This window comes from Rhinopithecus roxellana, chromosome 10, assembly GCF_007565055.1.
Source record: "Rhinopithecus roxellana isolate Shanxi Qingling chromosome 10, ASM756505v1, whole genome shotgun sequence".
In the NCBI taxonomy this organism is placed as follows: Eukaryota; Metazoa; Chordata; class Mammalia; order Primates; family Cercopithecidae; genus Rhinopithecus; species Rhinopithecus roxellana.
In genome coordinates, this window is record NC_044558.1 from 105,572,934 (window position 1) to 105,593,069 (window position 20,136).

General features: G+C 42.1%; 1 protein-coding gene across 1 annotated transcript in view; it reads left to right on the forward strand.

The window, feature by feature from the left end:
* TMEM132D (transmembrane protein 132D) overlaps positions 1-20,136 on the forward strand; it is an 867,237-nt gene that overhangs the window by 186,920 nt on the left and 660,181 nt on the right. Inside the window, exon 2 of the mRNA XM_030939289.1 lies at positions 18,201-19,089. Coding sequence (XP_030795149.1) covers positions 18,201-19,089 — 889 coding nt within the window. The remainder of the gene's footprint in view (positions 1-18,200; positions 19,090-20,136) is intronic.

Below are 20,136 nucleotides of genomic sequence, written 5' to 3' on the forward strand. Positions count from 1 at the left end.
TTAAAAAAATAAAAAAACCAAAAATCTGAGATGAGAGAGACCTACATGGAAGCAATAAAAACATGCTTCTGCAAATGGATTTTTATGTATTTGTGCAGTCAGGTATCCATGTTTACATACTACTCTACAGAAATTGACTTGAATAGTGTTTCTCACACTTGAGCACATATCAGACTCTTGGGATATTCTTAAAGCAAATACTGTGGAGGTTGGACCTGTAGAGCATCTGAATCGGTGGGTCTGGGGAGGGGCCTGAGAATGTTCATCCTGGTGCGTTCCCAGGTGCTGCTGCTACTCCGGTGAAGACCACACACACAGATTACGTGGCTTGAACATAGTTCCCCAAAGTTGGACTCTGTCTTAAAGTCAGGGTTAGGCTCAGCTGTGAGCGATGAGGCTGCTAAGTAACAGTGGCTACATCGAAGTAGAAATTCCTTCTCTCACGTGAGCATCCAGGCTCCAATGATGGCACTGAGGTCACTTGGGTTTGCAGCCCTTTTGTGTCTTGTCAGTCTTCTTTTCTCAACATGAGGCTCCCTCCTCAAAGTCTGAGATGTTCCTTCCGGCTGCGGCCATCCGGTCTGCTTCCTACACAGCAGGAAGGAAGAAAGTGAAGGAGAGAACGCAGCCCACAGCTACCCCACCCAGCCACTTCTCGGACATCCCAGACACCACGCTGCCCACGTCCCATTGACTAGAGATGTCCAGTATGGTAGTCACTGGTCGTATGTGGCTCTTCAAATTCAAGCTTGAATTAGTTGAAATTGAAAAGTCAGTTTCTTGGTAGCACCAGCCATATTTTCAGTGGCCAGTAGCCACTGGTGGCGTGTGGCCATTCCACTGCACTGCACAAAGACGTTTCAGGAGTGCAGCAAGCTTCACCAGGCAGTGATGGAGGTGGCCACTCCTACCTGCAAGGGAGACTTGGAAACGTAGCTCTTCCCTTAATTAAAACTTGAGTTCTATTGTTAAAAAGAAAGACGGAGGCCGGGCGCGGTGGCTCACGCCTGTCATCCCAACACTATGGGAGGCCGAGGCGGGTGGATCACGAGGTCAGGAGATTTAAATCATCCCGGCTAACACAGTGAAATCCCCGTCTCTACTGAAAATACAAAAAATTAGCCAGGCATGGCGGTGTGCGCATGTAATCCCAGCTACTTAGGAGGCTAAGGCAGGAGAATCGCTTGAAACTGGGAGGCAGAGGTTGCAGTGAGCTGAGATTGTGCCATTGCACTCCACCCTGGGCGACAGAGTGAGATGCCGTCTCAAAATAATAATCATAATAATAAAATAATAAAGATGAAAACATATTGTGTGGAGTAGCTTTCTGTTCCTGCCACAGAGCCCTGCCAAGGGTATTTACTAATAAGAAATAACCTGAGGATGACTGAAGGCCTTCCTAGATGCGCCACAAGGTGGTTTCAGACTCCAGGGCTCGACATTCAAGAAGCCCTCGACTTCTCTCGCTTTTAGCACAACCCTGGGACTTTGATCTGAAGGACACTATCAACTTTTACCAATTATCTTCCTATTTTCATTCATTATACATATGGATTTTTAATAATCCTTTCTATAATAATATATAATGTAAATATACAATATGTTTATAATATGAATATATAATAATCCCACATCCTTTATATAATCCCATCCCTCTTTTTTTTGGAGACGTAGTTTTGCTCTTGTTGCCCAGGCCTGAGTGCAGTGGCGTGATCTCAGCTCACTGTAACCTCCACCTCCCAGGTTAAAGTGATTATCCTGCCTCAGCCTCCCAAGTAGCTGGGATTACAGGCCTGCACCACCACGCCTGGCTAATTTTTTGTATTTTTAGTAGTGATGGGGTTTCACCATGTTGGTCAAGCTGGTTTGGAACTCCTGACCTCAGGTGATCCAACCACCTTAGCCTCCCAAAATGCTAGGATTACAGGCATGAGCCACTGTGCCTGGCTTATATAATCCCATCTTTAAACAACCGCCCATTTGAGCAGGCGGAGTGCTTTACACCTGGAACCTGACAGATACAGAGCACTGCTGGGAGTGGAGAGGAGTTCAGATTCTAAATATGTTTATCACATAGAACCGAGAGCTTATGTGTGTGGATTGTACACGGATATGAAAAGCAGAGAGGAGCCATGCATGGCGCCAAGGTTTTATCATGTGATACTGGAACAATGGAAGTTGCATTTTCTGAGCTGGGACAACGGTGAGAAGAGTGGTTTTAGGGAGACCCATGCAAATATATTTAGGGGGCCATGAAGAGTTACATGTCAAGTTTTGTATGCTTGTGAGATCTCCGAGGGAAGGTGCTGAGAAGGACGAGGGATGTTTTAGTGGAGGTCGAGGAAGCGTTCCAGTCTGGTGATGCAAATGGAAGCCTAGAGAGTGGATGCGGTTACCCAGGGAAACGCACGGTGGGTATGGGAGAGGCAGCGTGCGCACTAAGGCTGAACACACCCAGGGAATGCGCGTGGGTAGGGGAGAGGCAGCGTGCGCACTAAGGCTGAACACACCCAGGGAATGCGCACGGTGGGTATGGGAGAGGCAGCGTGCGCACTAAGGCTGAACACACCCAGGGAATGCGCATGGGTATGGGAGAGGCAGTGTGTGCACTGAGGCCGAACACACCCAGGGAATGCGCGTGGGTAGGGGAGACGCAGCGTGAGTGCTAAGGCTGAACACATTGACATTGAAAGGAGGAGGTGGCAGGGCAGAATACCAAAGCGCGAAGCGTGAGGGGAGAGGACCATGGCTGCGGGCTTTCAAGTATTCGCCCCTCTCTCTCTGGACCTAGTTTGTCTTACATTCAAATTTTAAAAGTGATCCTAAGAAAGACACTCCGAAATACACTTAAATGTTTGCAATAAAATAAAATAAAATAAATGGGCAAGAGATATTTTGCATAATGTTTTTTCCAATTAAAAATAAATAATGGGCAGGGCATGGTGCTCACACCTGTAATCCCAGCAGCTTGGGAGGCCGAGGTGGGTGGATCACCCCAGGTCAGGAGTTAGAGACCAGTCTGGTCAACATGGCAAAACCCCTCTCTACTAAAAATACAAAAAATTAGCCAGGTGTGGTGGCAGACACCTGTAATCTCAGCTACTTGGGAGGCTTAGGCAGGAGAATCACTTGAACATGGGAGGCGGAGGTTGCAGTGAGCTGAGATTGTGCCACTGACTCCAGCCTGGGTGACACAGCCAGACTCTGTCTCAAAAATAAATAAATAAAAATTAATAATGACCATTAGCGATAATGGGAAAATTTAAAGGAAAACACAACACTTAGGAAGAAAATTAACACCCCAAATCCCACCAGGCAGATACAACTATTATTCATGGTTGGTATACTTCTCCCTGGTTTTTCCTTTATGTGGATATATACTATATACATTTCAATGATTCTGAGACTTTATTTTCATATGTGCTATATCTGAAATTGGAATATGTCTTAAAATTTATGGTGCTTTCACATTTCTTTTGTCCTGAAATTACTTGGGATTCAGTTCAATTGCTAGGGCTGGTCATAAATGTTCATGTTGTCAGCACTTCTATATGTAAATGCTTTTAAAATAAATTTTCTGTCAGTATAAAGTAAAAATTCTAAGAGATTACAATTTTTGTGTCATAGCTTAGCCTCTTAGTGGTACATAAAATAATGGTTTATTTTAAATTAATAGGATCTGAGATTCCATGAAATATGATACACATTTTTGTGTTAGAAGCTAAACATCCTCTTTCTTTTTTCAGTCAATAGTAATTTATGTGATATCTGCTTCAGGCCACTAGGTCAAACCTCCTACTGAGAACAAGTAGGAAAGCTAAAGAATACAACAACCAAAAACATGCATTAAAGGCATGAGAGAGCTTTGGAGGCACACAGGATATTAAAAAGCCAAGGCGCCAGGAGGAAGGAGGGCACACTCTGGTGAATCCAGCATTCGGAGATGTTTTCCTTGGGGAACATTTGCTTCTACTTCTTTGGTGCAAGGCAAAAAAAAATCAGAATCTGAGGAGCAGGTGGTAGTTAAGAGGAGGCTGAATAGAGTTTTTTACAGTCTTATAAGACAAAAATTGTAGTTCATTTTCTTTTCTTTTTTTTTTTTTTTTTTTTTTGAGACGGAGTCTCGCTCTGTCACCCAGGCTGGAGTGCAGTGGTGCAATCTCGGCTCACTGCAAGCTCCGCCTCCCGGGTTTACGCCATTCTCCTGCCTTAGCCTCCGGAGTGGCCGGGACTACAGGCGCCCGCCACCTCGCCTGGCTAGTTTTTTGTATTTTTAGTAGAGACGGGGTTTCACCGTGTTAGCCAGGATGGTCTCGATCTCCTGACCTTGTGATCTGCCTGCCTCGGCCTCCCAAAGTGCTGGGATTACAGGCTTGAGCCACCGTGCCTGGCCTAATAGTTCATTTTCTACCAAGAAATAGGTTTACCTTATCTATTCCAATAAATGGTTACATATCCTTTCTTTGGATCTATATTTTGTAGCTGATTTTTCAACTTTATGGCTGGCACTGCACTCAATATTCTTATACATTTTTCAGAGTATTTCTGTATTTCCTCAGAATAGATTCTTAGGTATACAATGAATGGGTCAGAGAGATGGGAAATTTCAAGCCTCTTTTAGGTATGGTCAAATCATCTCCCAGAAATTTGACTCTGACTATGATTCTTCTGGAGTTCCGTGAGAGCGTTGCTGTTATGAGACTCACAGCAGCGTGGTCCATCGCCGTTAAAAAACTCTTGGTCAATTTGTAAGGAAAAAATGCATCACTCTGAGCTTGGCTTGACGTTTATTTCTATCTTGAGAGTCCGCTGTAATAGCGCCTGATCTCCATGGTCTCATTTGAGTAGGTCTTCTACACACACTCTGTCTGGAAGTTCTGATACAGCCATTCCCTGTCTAATCTGCATGGTTAGGACATGTGATGTGGTTTTTCAATGTATTATCCATGACGTACCATCTAGGTATGTACTGTCTCCTCAACTGTAAAGCAGAAGCACCAGCTCTCCAAGTGGAGTGGTTTTTCTCCCTAAGTTGTGTTGCCAGATGAAGCAAATAAAAATACATCATGTCCTGTAAAATGTTATTTTCAGATAAAAATAATGTTCCCTGGGATATTGGGGGACATACACTACAAAGTATTCGAAATTCCTGGTTAAATGGGTGCCTTTTTTTTTTTTTTTTTTTTTTTTTTTTTTTTTACCTGAGCCTCTACCTGGAGGGGACACTTGACAAGGTCTGGAGACATTTATGATTGTGACAGCTGGGCTGGGGGTGGCGGCTGCTGGCACCTAGGCAGAGGTCAGGGAGGCCGATCAGCATTCAGCAAGGCACAGGATGCCCCACGACCAAGGCTGGTCTTCAGCGGTGCTGAGGCTGAGAATCCCTCATGGAGAGTGTCTGGTTTCCACTTTAATTTCCAGGCTTTGCATTTAGCTGGTGAAGGCTCAGGACTCACAAAGGCTAAATAGGATTAGTTTGTCTGGGAATGGATCACTCCTCTCTTCCTGTCTCAAGTTGGTCTTCAGCGTATTTGATTGGCTAGATAACTTTTTATCCTCTCACCCTGTTTTCTTTTTCTTTTTTTCTGTTTTTTGAGACGGAGTCTTACTCTGTCATCTAGGCTGGAGTGCACTGGTGCTATCTCAGCTCACTGCAACCTCTGCCTCCTGGGTTCAAGCGATTCTCCCGTCTCAGCCTCCTGACTAGCTGGGATTACAGGTGTGTGCCACCACGCCCAGCTAATCTTTGTGTTTTTAGTAGAGACGGGGTTTCAACATGTTGGCCAGGATGGTCTCGATCTCCAGACCTCAAGTGATCTGCCTGCACTTTGCCCAAAGTGCTGAGATTACAGGCATGAGCCACCACGCCTGGCCCTGTTTTATTTCATACTTGTGGTTTTATGAAATTATATGACAGGTGTTTCTTTCTTTCTTGATATTTAATCGGTCCTCCTCACTCCAATGGCAGCCTCGTGAGGATAGTGGTCAGGCTCTTCCTGTTGAATTCCATTTCCCCTGCACCCAGCACTGCATCTGGCACAGACATCTGTGTTGGGAATGACATCATGAATTGATAAAGATAGAAATGTATCTTGCTTTTGAGATACCTTCATGATCTCCAAATACTCACCTATAAGAAATTATTCTGTATGCTCGAGGGCTTCTCCCGTGGACGCCCCTGCAGAGGGGCGCTGCCTTGACCCCTGGCTATGCTCCTAGCCATTGCATACTTTTTTAGGAGATGTGATCAAATACCGCTGTCCTGTATCATTCAAAGTATGAAAATGTACCAGAGAGAGAAATGAAGACAAACTCCCTGCCAAAATCTCTAAAACAACACATTTAAGTGTTTCAGAAGTGAAGTGAGGACAGTGTGTGTCACATCATTGTGTCTGGCCTCCATGGGAGCTGCTCCAGTACCCCCAGCGAAGGGAAAGTCCTCTAGGAGCGTTCTCAGGGAGATGCGGATCTCCACAAAATAACTTGTGCATTTGCCTGGGGCTAAAATTTTCTCCATTCATGAATATGAGATAAACCCCTAAAAATGTCCAGCTCTGTCATCACACGCACCATCTTCACAACTTTTGTAGCAGCTACGTCTCTTTCAAACCTTCCACCTGTAACTCACGCAGCCAGTGTAGACAGATGACCAGAGTACCACCTTTAGCCTCAAGCTAAACAATGATACCTGTGAATTTTGGGCTTGATGTGTGAATTATAATTTTTTCTAAATTCATTGAGAGAGGCATGGACAATCACAATTTAATGATATATAGACAGTCCCTGACTTATGATGGTTCAACTTAATGATTTTAACTTTATGATATGCAAAAGCAGTATGCATTCAGTGGAAACCATGCTTCGAATTTTGATCTTTTCACGGGCTCACAATTTGTCCAAGGGTACCCTCTCGTGCTGCTGGGCAGCGGCCACCCAGCCATGAGATCACGAGGTCAAATGACTGATCCTCTGCCGTGTCCTGTGCTGCCAGGGGATTTTGCCCACCTGCAGGCTCATGTGAGTGTTCTGAGCACACTGAAGGTAGGCTGGGCTGAGTTATGATGTTTGTAAGCTAGGTGTATGAAATGCACTTTTGACTTCTGAGATTTTCTATTTGTGATGGGCTGATTGGGAGGCAACCTCATCATGAATTGAGGTGCATCTGCATATGTTTTTCTGGGGATCCCTGGGAATTATTAGCACAGTGCTGTCGGTACTTACACCACATATTGAGAAGGACATGGTTTGAAGTGGAAAGGAGAACAGCACAGGGCCGGATCCAGAAATCACTCATTGAAAGGACATGTTGCTCACCGGTCACGGAGCCAGAGTGTCAGGTTTGAATCCTGCCTCTGACACCTAGCACCTGTGTGACTTTAGGCAAGTCACTCAGCCTCTCTGAGTCTCAGTTTTGTCATTGTGAAATGAGGATAATAGCGCCTAACACATGGGGCTGGCTAAGAGGATTCAGTTTGTTCATCATCGTAGAGCATACAGAACAGTGTCTGGAATAGAAGTGTAATCATTAAATAAGTACTTTGGTCGAGAAAATAAAATGAACTCACTTAACTCCACTACAAAGCATAGTTTGCTACACCCCCCAAAAGAAAAACAGAATCACAATTTTGCATAGGCGTAGAGATCCCATTAGTCCAGGGTGAATGGGGAGGACCTTTAGAGGGAGAGGTCATAATATGCAATGTCCCAGAACAGACAGTAGTCTATCTGCTGGAGATTTGATTTAGAGGAGAGGGCATTGCAACTTGGAGAGTAGCAACATCACCGAGGGAAAGGAGTGGCTATATGGTGAATGTCCAGCAGCGCAAACTGGTAGAGCATTAGGTGAAGTGCAGCGAATCAGCCAGGTCCTGAGGAAAGGAAGGACAAGTGTAAACAGGGGAAGGTTTTGAATGCTGAGCCGGAAAACAGACTATTACATGGGAATCATTGGAGAGCCAAGAAAAGTTTCACAATAATGAAAAAGGTGATGGGATCACAGTGGAATGAGGTGAATACAAACCCAGGCAGCAGACTAACAGGGTAAATGTTTAACAGTAGGCTCCAGGAGGAGGTAGGAAGAGCCACATGGGATTTGTGGGGTTTGCCAGTTTCCATGGTGTAAATACTCCCTCCATGGCTGATATAGAGCTGCCCACCTGAAGTCACTGAACGTGGAGCTGAAAGGAGATTCACAGAGTCAGCTTGTATGCATCTGTGTGTACCAGCTCTTGCACTCTAGAGGCTTAGATCCACAGTCCAGTCCCAGCACGGGCACTTACTAATTGCACAAACTTGGTTGAGGTCAAAGGGTTGTTAATCCCTTTGGCGTTCAGTTTCTTTATCTGCAAAAGGAAGAACATAAAATAAAACATCAGAAATGACGCTTCTGATTATTAAAACAGAAATCGAATGAGGCTAGGAGCTTAAAGTTGAGCCTCAGGGTGGCATTCCTTCCAGAGGCTTCAGGGGAACATTTTCCCTGCCTTCTGTGGTTTCTAGAGGATGCCTATATTCCTTGGCTAATGGCCCCTTCCTCCATCCTCAAAACCAACAGGCAGCATCGTCACCTCACCTCTCTGACATTGACACCTTTGCATAAGGACCCTGTGATTACATCTGGCTTACTCAGGTAATCCAGGCATATTTGTCCATTCTCACACTGTTGTTACAGACATACCCAAGACTGGTTTATTTATTTATTTATTTAGAGATGGAGTTTTTCTCTGTCGCCCAGGCTGGAGTGCAGTGGCACGATCTCGGCTCACCGCAAGTTCTGCCTCCCAGGTTCACACCATCCTCCTGCCTCAGCCTCCCAAGTAGCTGGGACTACAGGCACCCACCACCACGCCCAGCTATTTTTTTGTATTTTTGGTACAAATGAGGTTTCACCATGTTAGCCAGGATGGTCTTGATCTCCTGACCTTGTGATCCACCCATTTCGGCCTCCCAAAATGCTAGGATTACAAGCGTGAGCCATGGCGCCTGGCCAGTAATTTTTTAAGAAAAAAAAAAAAAAAAAAAGAGGTTTAATGGACTCACAGTACCAGGTGGCTGGGGAGGCCTCACAACCATGGCAGAAAGTGAAAGTCACGTCTCACATGGTGGCAGACAAGAGAAGAGAACTTGTGCAGGGCAACTCCCCTGTGTAAACCATCAGATCTCATGAGACTTATTCACTATCATGATAACCGCATGGGAAAGACCTGCCCCATGATTCAGTTACCTCCTACCGGGTCCCTCCCACAGCACATGGGGAGGGTGGGAGCTACAATTCAAGGTGAGATTTGGGTGAGGACACAGCCAAGGACAATCTCCACAACTCAAAATGTTTAACTTAATCACATCTGCAAAGTCCCTTTTAGCTAGGTAGGTAACATAGTCACAGGTTTTAGTAATTGGGACATGGATAGTTTAGGGAAGATATTCCCCAAAATAGGTATTCAGACTGGCACAGTGACCATAGAGTGCCCTGTATGTGTGCATACACACATATTTGCAAAGAGCTATTTATCATCACTGACATAAATATACACATCTCTCTATAATACATGTTTCTTTATAAAAGTGTGTATATACATACATGTGTGTAGTAGGTGTGTGTGTGTTTGAATAGGGAGATATCTATGTGTGTGTGTGTGTAAATGGTAGATGAGTCAGGCATAGTGGTTCATGTGTGTAATTCCAGAACTTTGGGAGGCCAATGTGGGAGAATCCCTTGAACCCAGGAGATCGAGACCCGCCTTGGCAACAGTGGGAGACTCTGTCTCTATATATATATAAAAAAAATCAGTTGAGTCCGGTGGTGTGCACCTGTAGTCTAAGTTGTGTGTGAGGCTGACATGGGAGGGCTGCTTGGACCCAGGAGGTCAAGACTGCAGTGAGCTGTAATTGTGCCACTGCACTCCAGCCAGGGCAACAGAACATGCAGGAGTTTAATAGGGGACAAATGTAGGAACTTAAGCATTGGTCTGTAAAGGAAACAGAGGCTTTATCATAAGAGGCAAAGAGTGTTTGAAGTTTGTAAGTAGACCGTGGATTTAGGGGAAGGAAGATAAGAGATCCTTTCTGGTGGGTTCTGCTTTCTGAATGAAGTGCAGGTCATCAGCTGAGAATGGGCTAGGTGTTGGGTGGAAGGTAGTAGGTCTGACTGTTTGGTTATTGTTAATCTTTGGGTGGGGCAGTCATTGGTGCAGGGAAACTGGAAGGAGGAAGGGAAGTGAGCTGAGGTGAGCGGGAACTTGGATGTGGCCCATGATCCTGAACACCTCCTACCTAAGTTCCTAGTGGCATACCTCTCAGTCTGGAGCTCACAGGACTTGGGGTGGCTCATGGAAGATCTCTCTGTGGTGCTGTCTGCTACAGACGGTTTCCCCTCAGTCCCTGCCTCTCCTCACCTCTGATCCTCTCACTGAGGCCAGGCAGGGTCCGGAGCCTCAGCCTTTTGTGGGGCATCTGCCTCACCACTGGGCTTTGCCATTCTGAGCATGTTTGGACCCATCTGGTCTGGAAGGAGCCCCTCACCCACTGTTGAGGAAGGCTGCCCAATTCACATTAAGTTGGATATTCTTTGTAATTTGGGGTTTTGGGTCACATTCCTGTTTAATTGAGGATTGGCTTTTCTCCCTGTAAGATGGTGTTGTTGTTTTCAATGAGTTTTAAGGGAGATGAGTAGAGTAAGGTCGAAAGTTCTTTATTTGGACTTATTGAATGGAAATTCCAGAACATTCTTCCAAGGTATTAGGTTACAAGCCTTTTCAAATTTGTATACTTTCTGCTTCTTTATTAGCCAATTTCATTGCATATTTTCCTTGCCAATAAATAAATAATGCAGCATTTACAACCACTAGAAAGAAAAAAAAATGTAAAAATCAACCCAACCAGAGAGAAGAAATTTTAAAAAACTAACAACACAAATTTGTAATAAATTTAAAGTATAAAATAAGATAGCAGGAATAAATCTAAACATATGAATAAAAGAAAAGCCCACAATCAATATCTGTTTAGATACTGACACTAAAGACAAGTGACACAGAATACGTTAAAATAAAAACGACCAAATATAGTAAGAAATTGTCACAAAGGAAAAACAGAAGGGATGACTCTTTTCATTTCAGAAAAAAAAATGCAATTCAAAATTAAAAGGATTTAAAAAGACAAAAGGAAAGTTTTTTAAAAACAGGAGACAAATACACCAAGAAAATATAATGGTGAAGATACTTACGTACTGTCCAACATACTGATGACACATACGAGTCAACTGTTTTTCCAAAAGTATTGGGGACAACTTCAACACATTCTTTTTCTCAGAAACTGATAAAGCAGACAAAAATAAGAGATTCTATAGAAAAATTGAGAGTGCAGTTACCAAACAGCCCCTCTATGCTGCTGTATGTCTTTTAGAATTTCATACCAATCTTTGGATTTTAACTTTTACTTGCTTTCTAGAATTATACAATTATATTTTTCTTTCCCTTCCTTTTTGTTTATTTTATGGAAATTTTTGTATGAGACACTATATAAATGCATGATTTGTTCATTTTTAACAATCTATTACTATAAATGTATGATTTCATTTTTAACAATCTATCACATATATAGATATATAATATATATTATATACATATGTACATGTATTATATATGTGTATAATATATAAGACTATTATATGTTATATTACAATGTTATATTATTATATTATACATATATATTATATATAATTATATATATTTTTCCTAATGCAACACCTCTTTGATTTAATTCTCGATTTTGTTGTCTTGCATTGTTATTTTCCTACCTTTGTTTTTATTAATGCTTCTTTAGAGATCTTCATTTAGATTTTGTTTTGGGTTTCTCATTTTGTGTGTTTAGTTGATCAATTTTATTCGGTTTAATAATGATACTATTGAAGATTATGAATTTGCTTTTGACTCCATCTTTGGCTGCTTCACATATGTTTTGATGTGTAGTATTGCCATTATCAGTAGCTTGTAAATATAGTATAATGGTAAGTTTTATTTTGATTTTGATTCAAGAACTGTTAAGTAGTTGGGTTTCTCTTCCCAAGTAGATAGCAGTGTTTCTATTTTGCTGTTGTTATGAGTTTATATTCTAGTGTATACGATCATAGAATATAATTTAAATTATTTCTGTAATTTTTTATTATTGTTTCCTTGTGGCCTTATATATGATTAGTTTATGGGAAGGTCCCATGAACATTTTAAGTGAGTATATTCTCCATAGAGATTATCATAGCATTAGTTATTTATATCTTAATGTCATTTTTTACTTTCCTATACTATAAGTCAGAGACTGAAAAAGGAGGTATGTAACATTTAAGCAAATTTTAGTTACTATTAATTTCTACTTGTAATTTTAAGAGATTTTGTTACATTAATTTGGGGGCTGTATATACTTGCATAAAATATCTGAAATATTTATGCACTGTGAATTGTGTCTTTTAATAAAATTTAGACCTTTAATTCAATTACTTATTTTTACCTTGAATTTTACTATTTTTTTGTATTAAAGTTGTGACCCCAGTGTTCCTTCTCTGTAGAATATCTACACCTATTCTTTTTGTTGTTTACTTATTTATTTATTTATTTTTAAAATACCTCAGTCAACTTATTTGAATTCTCTTGGAGACAATTTATAGCTTAACTTTTTTTTCTTTTAACTTTTGAGCCAGCTCAAGAGTCTTAGTCTTTTAACGGGAGAATCTAAGCCACTTATATATAATATCATAACTAATAAATTTGTTCTTCTGTTATATTTTGTTTTCTATTTTTCTTGTTTATCTGTGTATTCAATCGATTATTCAGTAAACTGTTTCTGTCCTCTCTTCTCAGTTCTTCCCACTAATCTATATGCATAAAAAACAAAATTTAAGTTATCAGAAAAGTATAGTTGGACATATTTTTATTTGGTTATCACTGACTAAAATAAAGCCATATCTACTGATATCTCTTATGAAGATACAAATTTGGTCCACTTTAACTTTCTTTTGCTCCCTATGTCTATTGCCATTTTTAAGTTTATAGTGTGTGGATTCTGAATTTTTTATTACTATTTTCAATGTGTGGGGTTTTGCCTGCATTTAAAACTCTATCTGAACGCACTCTAAATTTAAATGTTTTCAGCACTCATCTGGTTCTCATTTAACATGGTTTTCCTGTTCTTGAGTACTACACTTTGATTAACCTTATGGTGTCCCGGATAATAGGCTGCAGTGATTTTTCAGCAATGGAAGATACACTATACATTTTTGTTTCTTTCTGTTGCCCTCACAATTACCAGAAAAATCCTCAGGGCAAATAATTGTTCAATTAGATAATTGTTCAGTTAGAACATTCTTCATCGTATTTCTGTGAATATTTATCAGTATTTTTTAATATCTAATTTTGTACAGTGGATGCAAATGAAGACAATCTGATTTTTTTTTTAGTTTTTAAAATTTTACTTTTTAAATAAATGCTTACAGAATTACCTTTTACCCTTGATGGGAATGTATCTTTAAGAAATACCTAAAAGGTGGTGTTTTCAGTTTTCTCTGGAATCAGTGAAATATCATGATCTACTCTGAATATGTGTATGTATATAAACCCAGGAATGTTTTCTTTTTTTGCCTTTTAATGCTGCTGCTTTTGCATTTTCCTGGTGTCTTCATTAGGAGCTCCGTCATCTGAATGTTGAACATCTAATATGCGTCTCACATGGTTACAGCCTCTTACTGATCATTTCCATTCCTTTGCCTTTTCTATTTAGCTGTAGGGAAAGCTTCAGAAGCTCCCCTTCTCAGATGATAAATTCAATTTTCTGCATTTTTCAAATCTGTGTTATTGCATCTGAAACCACTTTAAATTCCTTACTTTTAATACTGCAGGATCTTCTTCCATCTCAGTCTTATTTCATTACAAAATAACAAAGGCTCTGCTTTTCTTGACAATTGTGAGCTCCAAAGTCATTCTGTATAAAAGGTACTTCAATATTCTATGGTAAATACTCTTCAAAGGTATGTTATTCCTCTACTTCTTGAATGTCTTTCTGAATTTCCTTCTGTTACTCTGCAGCTTTTGTTGGTAGGTCCTGTTCTCCTTCTGTTTTTGTTTATTTACATATCCTTCACTGTGGGCGGCGTTTTTTGCATTAGCGTTGCATGTTACCATCTGACCCAGCATCCCCAGGGGGACGGTAAGGATGCTGCGGGATGCTGACGTGCCCAGCAGGGGAGACCCCTTGCCCCAAGGTGCCTTCTGTGAGTTGGGTGCAGGGGCCGCATGGGCACTGGTTTCCTGTAGGTGGTTTTAGGTTTGGACTAATTCCAGGAGCACAGTGTGGCTGTGTCAGACCTCCTGCCCCATCACGGTCTCTGTTAGGGAAGAACAGCATCCGCAAGATGCCTTGATGTTTTAGGTCTGTCTGTGCGGCGCAGCGCCCCGCTATGCTTGAGTCTCAGATTCAGCTGATGGCAAAGCTGGTTGGCTCCCAGCATTGGAAATAGTGTCAGGTGTGGGAGCACCCACATGGCCTATGGCCTTTGCTCTTACAGATATCAGGGTAGATTTGTCAGCTGCCTAGATATCAGATATCATACAGATATCTACTCAGTTGACAACTATTTTCTTTCTATGACAACATCACGCTGAGGATTGCCAGATTTGGGAAATAAAGCACAAGATGCCTAGTCACATCTGAATTTCAGAAAAACACAATTTTAAAATATTTATTTTTAATTATAAGCATGCCCTATGGAATATTTCTGTTTACTGGAAATCAAAACATAATTAGGTGTTTGTGTTTTGTCTGGCAGCCCTAATCATTTTGTTTTCTGTGTGAGGTATTTGAGTCCCTTGTGACTCCCAGTAATTCTTGCAGTCTATGGCATGCAGGTTGTACCTAATTTTCAGCATGAATGTAGATTTTTTTTGCCTATTACCATATTCTATTAGTTATTGCTTTTGAGTCCACATAGGGGAAAATTGAGAGTCTTGTGCTCAAATTGTCTTCTTCCCATATTTTTAAAAAAAGTATTATTCAGGGAAAAAAAGATCCTTTCGAAAATGTTAAAATTAATACAAAATCTCTCCCAGACCACTGAGTTGCTTCAAGATGTGAACATGCCACTCTCCCTCCAGTAAGAATTACAGCCATGCCACCCAATCAAAGAGTAATTTTTGTCCTTAGCAAATTATTAACTGACATTTACTGTGTATAGCTTCTTTGTTATTTAACACTTTGCTAATGTTTATGTTAAATATAAATGGTGTCCTTTAGTGGTAGGAACCACTCCTGTAGGGATGAGAGGATAATGAGTTTTACGATGCATTCTGTGCATCGTGGAATATAATTGGCATTATTTTTGTAGTATTATTTAAAAAAAAAGAAAGGAAGTGGCACTAGCTTGAGGTCGATATGGAGCAGTTGTAAGCAGTAAACATTTAGGTCAGATACCAGGCAAAATGACTAACAGACCATTTGTGGAATAAAGCTAAGAAGTTACTTCCCTTCAAATGATGTTCGCAGTGACCCCTGGTTGCCTTATTGCTTTCCTGAATAAAATCAGAGGACCCAATGTCGTTGCCCTTGGAATGTGTAATTAGCTGCGCAATTAAGTTTTGTGGCCTCAAGTAGTTGGGGTCAGATGTTTAACAGGGAAGTTCACGGAACCTTGGTATCTGGCATTAATGTTTAACCATCTGCAATTTGGTTGTCTGGCTTTGGCTGTTTCTAGCACGAATGGCAAAAGAGTGCCGAGGCAGCTCAAGGTACTTGTTCTAAGTGGGGCCAAGATGTGTTTTTAACAATAGGGCAACCTGTATCATTGATGTAGGTCTTATAGGAGTCTCATTACACGGAGAGGCCCATCTTCCTTAGTCGCATATCACCAGGATTACATGGAACTCTTAATGGGATAAAAGGATCCAGGATTCTGATTACAGGGATGGAAGCGAAGAGGACAGTGAATAACATCCTAGCGTAAAAACAGAATCTGCTCTTTGTAACATAAAAAGCATAATACACTTGTTGATTCATTCATTCACGTGTTTATCAAATATTTACTGAGTACCTGATATTTACCAGGCACTCTCTTAAAGACTGTGAATACAGCGGAGAAAAAAGCCCTCTGTATCATTTCTGCTCCCTGCCTTATCCCACACTGGAGTGCATAGAGAATTACAGCAAAGCATAATGTGTTTTGATGCAGGAAGTTGGGGATGCTGCAGAAAAACCCAGATGGAGAACATAACCCAGAATCGTACAGTCAAGGAAAGGATCCTAGCAAGGTGACTTTGATAATGCAGCCAGAGAGGTCACAGAAATGTGGCTAGGCAAATGGGGAGAGGGTACCAAGAGAGGGGATGAAAAATTCTCTGCCTCTTCTTTGTTTTTACTATAACTCACATGTGAAAATACAAGTGTAGAGATAATATAAATCAGGAGTTATTTCCATAAAGTTAAAACATGTAATCTTTTTAAGGCATGAAGTCCCTTTTTATATCTATGATATTTTGATTTTTGAAAACAAAAATCCATATTTATGACATTGAACCCTAGGAAATTGTCCTTTGGGTGGGTGCAGACTGCTTACTTATAAGCAGTCTCAAATGGTTCAGCCCAAGATAAGCCTTAATTGTTTAAATGGAAGCTCAGCCTGCTCTGAGTTTGGTAATGCCGTTGATTGGAGAGATTTTTTTCATCCAGGGCCTTCTGTAAACTCAAGTTGAATACATCTGTTGAACTTCTTGTCTAGAAGTTAAATTGGATGCAGCCTAACACCGTGCGGTATCACAGCTGGGCTGAGGCTACAGTGCTCCAGTCAGCCCCCTCGTGCTACCAATGAGTCCACGGGAAGCAAGGAGGGTCAGTGACCTGCTCATGGTCTTGCAAAGCCAGAAGCAGGACCCCTGCCTCTGAGCTCTTGGCTCTCTCAGCTGCTGGCAGACGACTGCCAAAGAGGGGTCCTGACTCAGGTAGGCATCATGCTTCCAAATGTGTGTTTGCGTGGGCCTTTGAGAAAGGTGACGCCACGAGTGTCCGAGTCATCAAAGATAATTACATGGTGACTGACGAGAAGGGCGTCAGCGTAACTTGTGGAGCTTTGCCTAGAAAGTCAGCGTTCCAGGAGCCAATAGTTTCCATTTCTAAAACTCCTTACGTTGGTTCTTTGGATTATGCAATTGCTCTGCCTGCATTTTTCTTATAGCATGTAAGACCACCTGTAAAAATAACATTTTGGATTTTTCTCCCCCTGAGGGAGAGATACGTTCAGTGCGGAAAAATGAACAATGGTTTTTGTTTGTTGCTGACCGCGTAGTGTCCATAGGAGGTGGCTGGGATGGAAGCAAGGTGCTGCCCTTGCTTCTTAGGTTCTAGGGTCCAGTGTTTCACAGATGACTTGGAGCATGTGCTTTGTACACCTGGCCCTGGCACATTGGTGTTGTGGTCACATCATCTCATCTATTTCTGGAGGGTCCCTCCCAATATATCCTTCCAAAGTCTTTTCTCTGCATCTCTCCCCTTAACTCCAAGCGGGGGCGGCTGTACACTGTGTGATTTATGATTGTGCATCTACATCTATTTTTGCCTCAAGTCTGTTACCATTTCCCATTGGACATGTCTTTAAATGCAGCACGTGTGTATGGGTGGAACACACACACACACACACACACACACACACACACACACACAAGAATCTGTATTAGGTGAAATGTGGACATAGCATTGGTCCATGTGTTGAGAAAGTCGTTCCTGTTTTTACCAATCTCAGTCTGTGTTGATTGAATGGGACGGTGCCTCTCTGTCGATGCTAGCTTGTTCGTGACAGCTTTCTAACACTTGCTCATTTCTCCTTTTATCAAAAAAAAAAAAAAAAAAAAAAAAGCAAGTCTTTACCATAACCCCATAAAAACACCATTACCACGAGTTGAAATTTTAAAACTTCATTTGAATTATATTTATTTGCATGCTCAACTTTTTTGTAGGTTAAATGATACTGGTTTTCTACTTAGGTTGGTGGCATTTATTTCTTCTGAAACCAATAATATGAAGCGAGTAGATTGGATTAAGAGGTTTGGTTAAAGAATTGCATAATTGGCATGAAGACAGGGCCCTCTGTGATGAAGGGGCCACGCAGATGTCTGAAATACCGGTAACAGGACCTTAGCATTACTAACACCTGCACTGCGATTCCCTCTCCACAGTGACGGAAGGTCGAGGGATCCTTGAGAGCATCCAGAGGTTTTCCTTGCTGCCCACCTACCTCCCCGTGACCTACCACATCAACAACGCTGACGTCTCCTTCTTCCTGAAGGAGGCCAACCAGGATATCATGAGGAACTCCAGCCTGCAGTCCCGGGTGGAGTCGTTTCTGATTTACAAATCCAAGAGGCTGCCTGTTCTCAATGCCAGCTACGGGCCTTTCTCCATCGAGCAAGTGGTGCCCCAGGATTTAATGCTACCTTCCAACCCGTTTGGATTCACCAACAAATTTTCTCTGAACTGGAAACTCAAAGCCCACATCCTGCGGGACAAAGTCTACCTGAGCCGGCCCCGAGTGCACGTTCTGTTCCACATCGTGGGCAGAGACTGGGGCGACCGCAGCGCCGGGGAGAAGCTGCCCTGCCTGAGGGTCTTCGCTTTCCGAGAGACCAGAGAGGTGCGGGGCAGCTGCCGGCTGAGGGGGGACCTGGGGCTGTGTGTGGCCGAGCTGGAGCTCCTGGCCAGCTGGTTCAGCCCCCCCACGGTGGTGGCCGGGAGGAAGAAGTCCGTGGAGCAGCCGGAGGGGACCCCCGTGGAGCTCTACTACACCGTGCACCCGGGGGGTGAGAGAGGGGACTGCGTCAGGGAGGATGCCAGGAAAAGCAATGGGATCCGGACAGGCCACAGTGACATCGATGAGTCCGGGCCCCCCTTGCAGAGGATCGGGAGCATCTTCCTTTACCAGACACACAGGAAACCTGCCCTGAGAGAACTGCGCCTGGACAACAGCGTGGCCATCCACTACATACCAAAGACCGTGAGGAAAGGAGACGTGCTGACTTTCCCTGTTTCCATCTCCAGAAATTCCACTGAAGATCGCTTCACGCTGAGGTAAGTGGTTTCCCAATGTCTGTCTGTACCCGCCCGTCGATCAGGTGTTTTCCAGAAGCTATTTGGCCAGAAGAGTTGTGTTATCACTCACCAAAGTGCAGCCGGCCTTCCCATTTTTACAAACTCCATCTGCACTGCAGAGACCAGTCTGATCTTTCCGGGTTGGCAATTTGGTTGTGAGAATATTCGTCTGAATAGATGTTCCAGGCCATTGATAGGGCAGTCAGGGAGATGCTGATGGTATGCCTTTTGCCTTAGCTTAGGGTATTATCAGCAAGTTTGGGGAATGCTAAAGTTATCCAAGAAGGCTTTTCAAAATTGGAGAGTTAAATGCCTCCCAGCTGAAATGAGACTGCAAATGAAATGGCAACAGTTGTCAGAAAGGACAGGGAACGGGGTTTTGCCAACTCAAAATCTATTCCAGATATGTAAGTTCTAAGTATAATATGGTACCAACCTCAAAGTTATCATTTTGTGTCTCCCTGGAAATAGAACTTAGTGTTCAAAAAAATAAATGAGCATAATGTGTGAAGAATATACAGTAGAATTTGTTGAGTTTCTTATATAAGAATATACCAAAGACAAGACATTGAAAATAAGCTCTGTGTACTTTAGAATAAATATGGGCTGCTTTTTACTTTGGAATATAATGTGTGAGAGAAGCTACTTGCCTAGGCTTGATTGTATTTTCATTATATAGTTTTAGTTTTATTTTCAACACAGGCAAGTTTGATTATAACAGCTGTTTAGTAGAAGTGTTACTGGGTTATTAAAAATGTCCTAGCACTGCTGTATAACTCAACAATTTGACCTGATGTGCGATGTGATAAAATGTGTTATGACTTCCGAAATTAGGAGTGCAACTGTATGTAAGATATATTTCATATGTGGGCTTACAAAGTTCATCCAATAATGACCAGCTGTCTGTCCCCTTCATATGGGAGTTATGGTTGCCTTTTCTAGCTTTTCTTTTCTTCTATTCTTTTTTCTATTCTTTTCTTTCTCCCTCTTTCTCCCTCTCTCTTCCCCCCTCCCCACGCCTCCTTC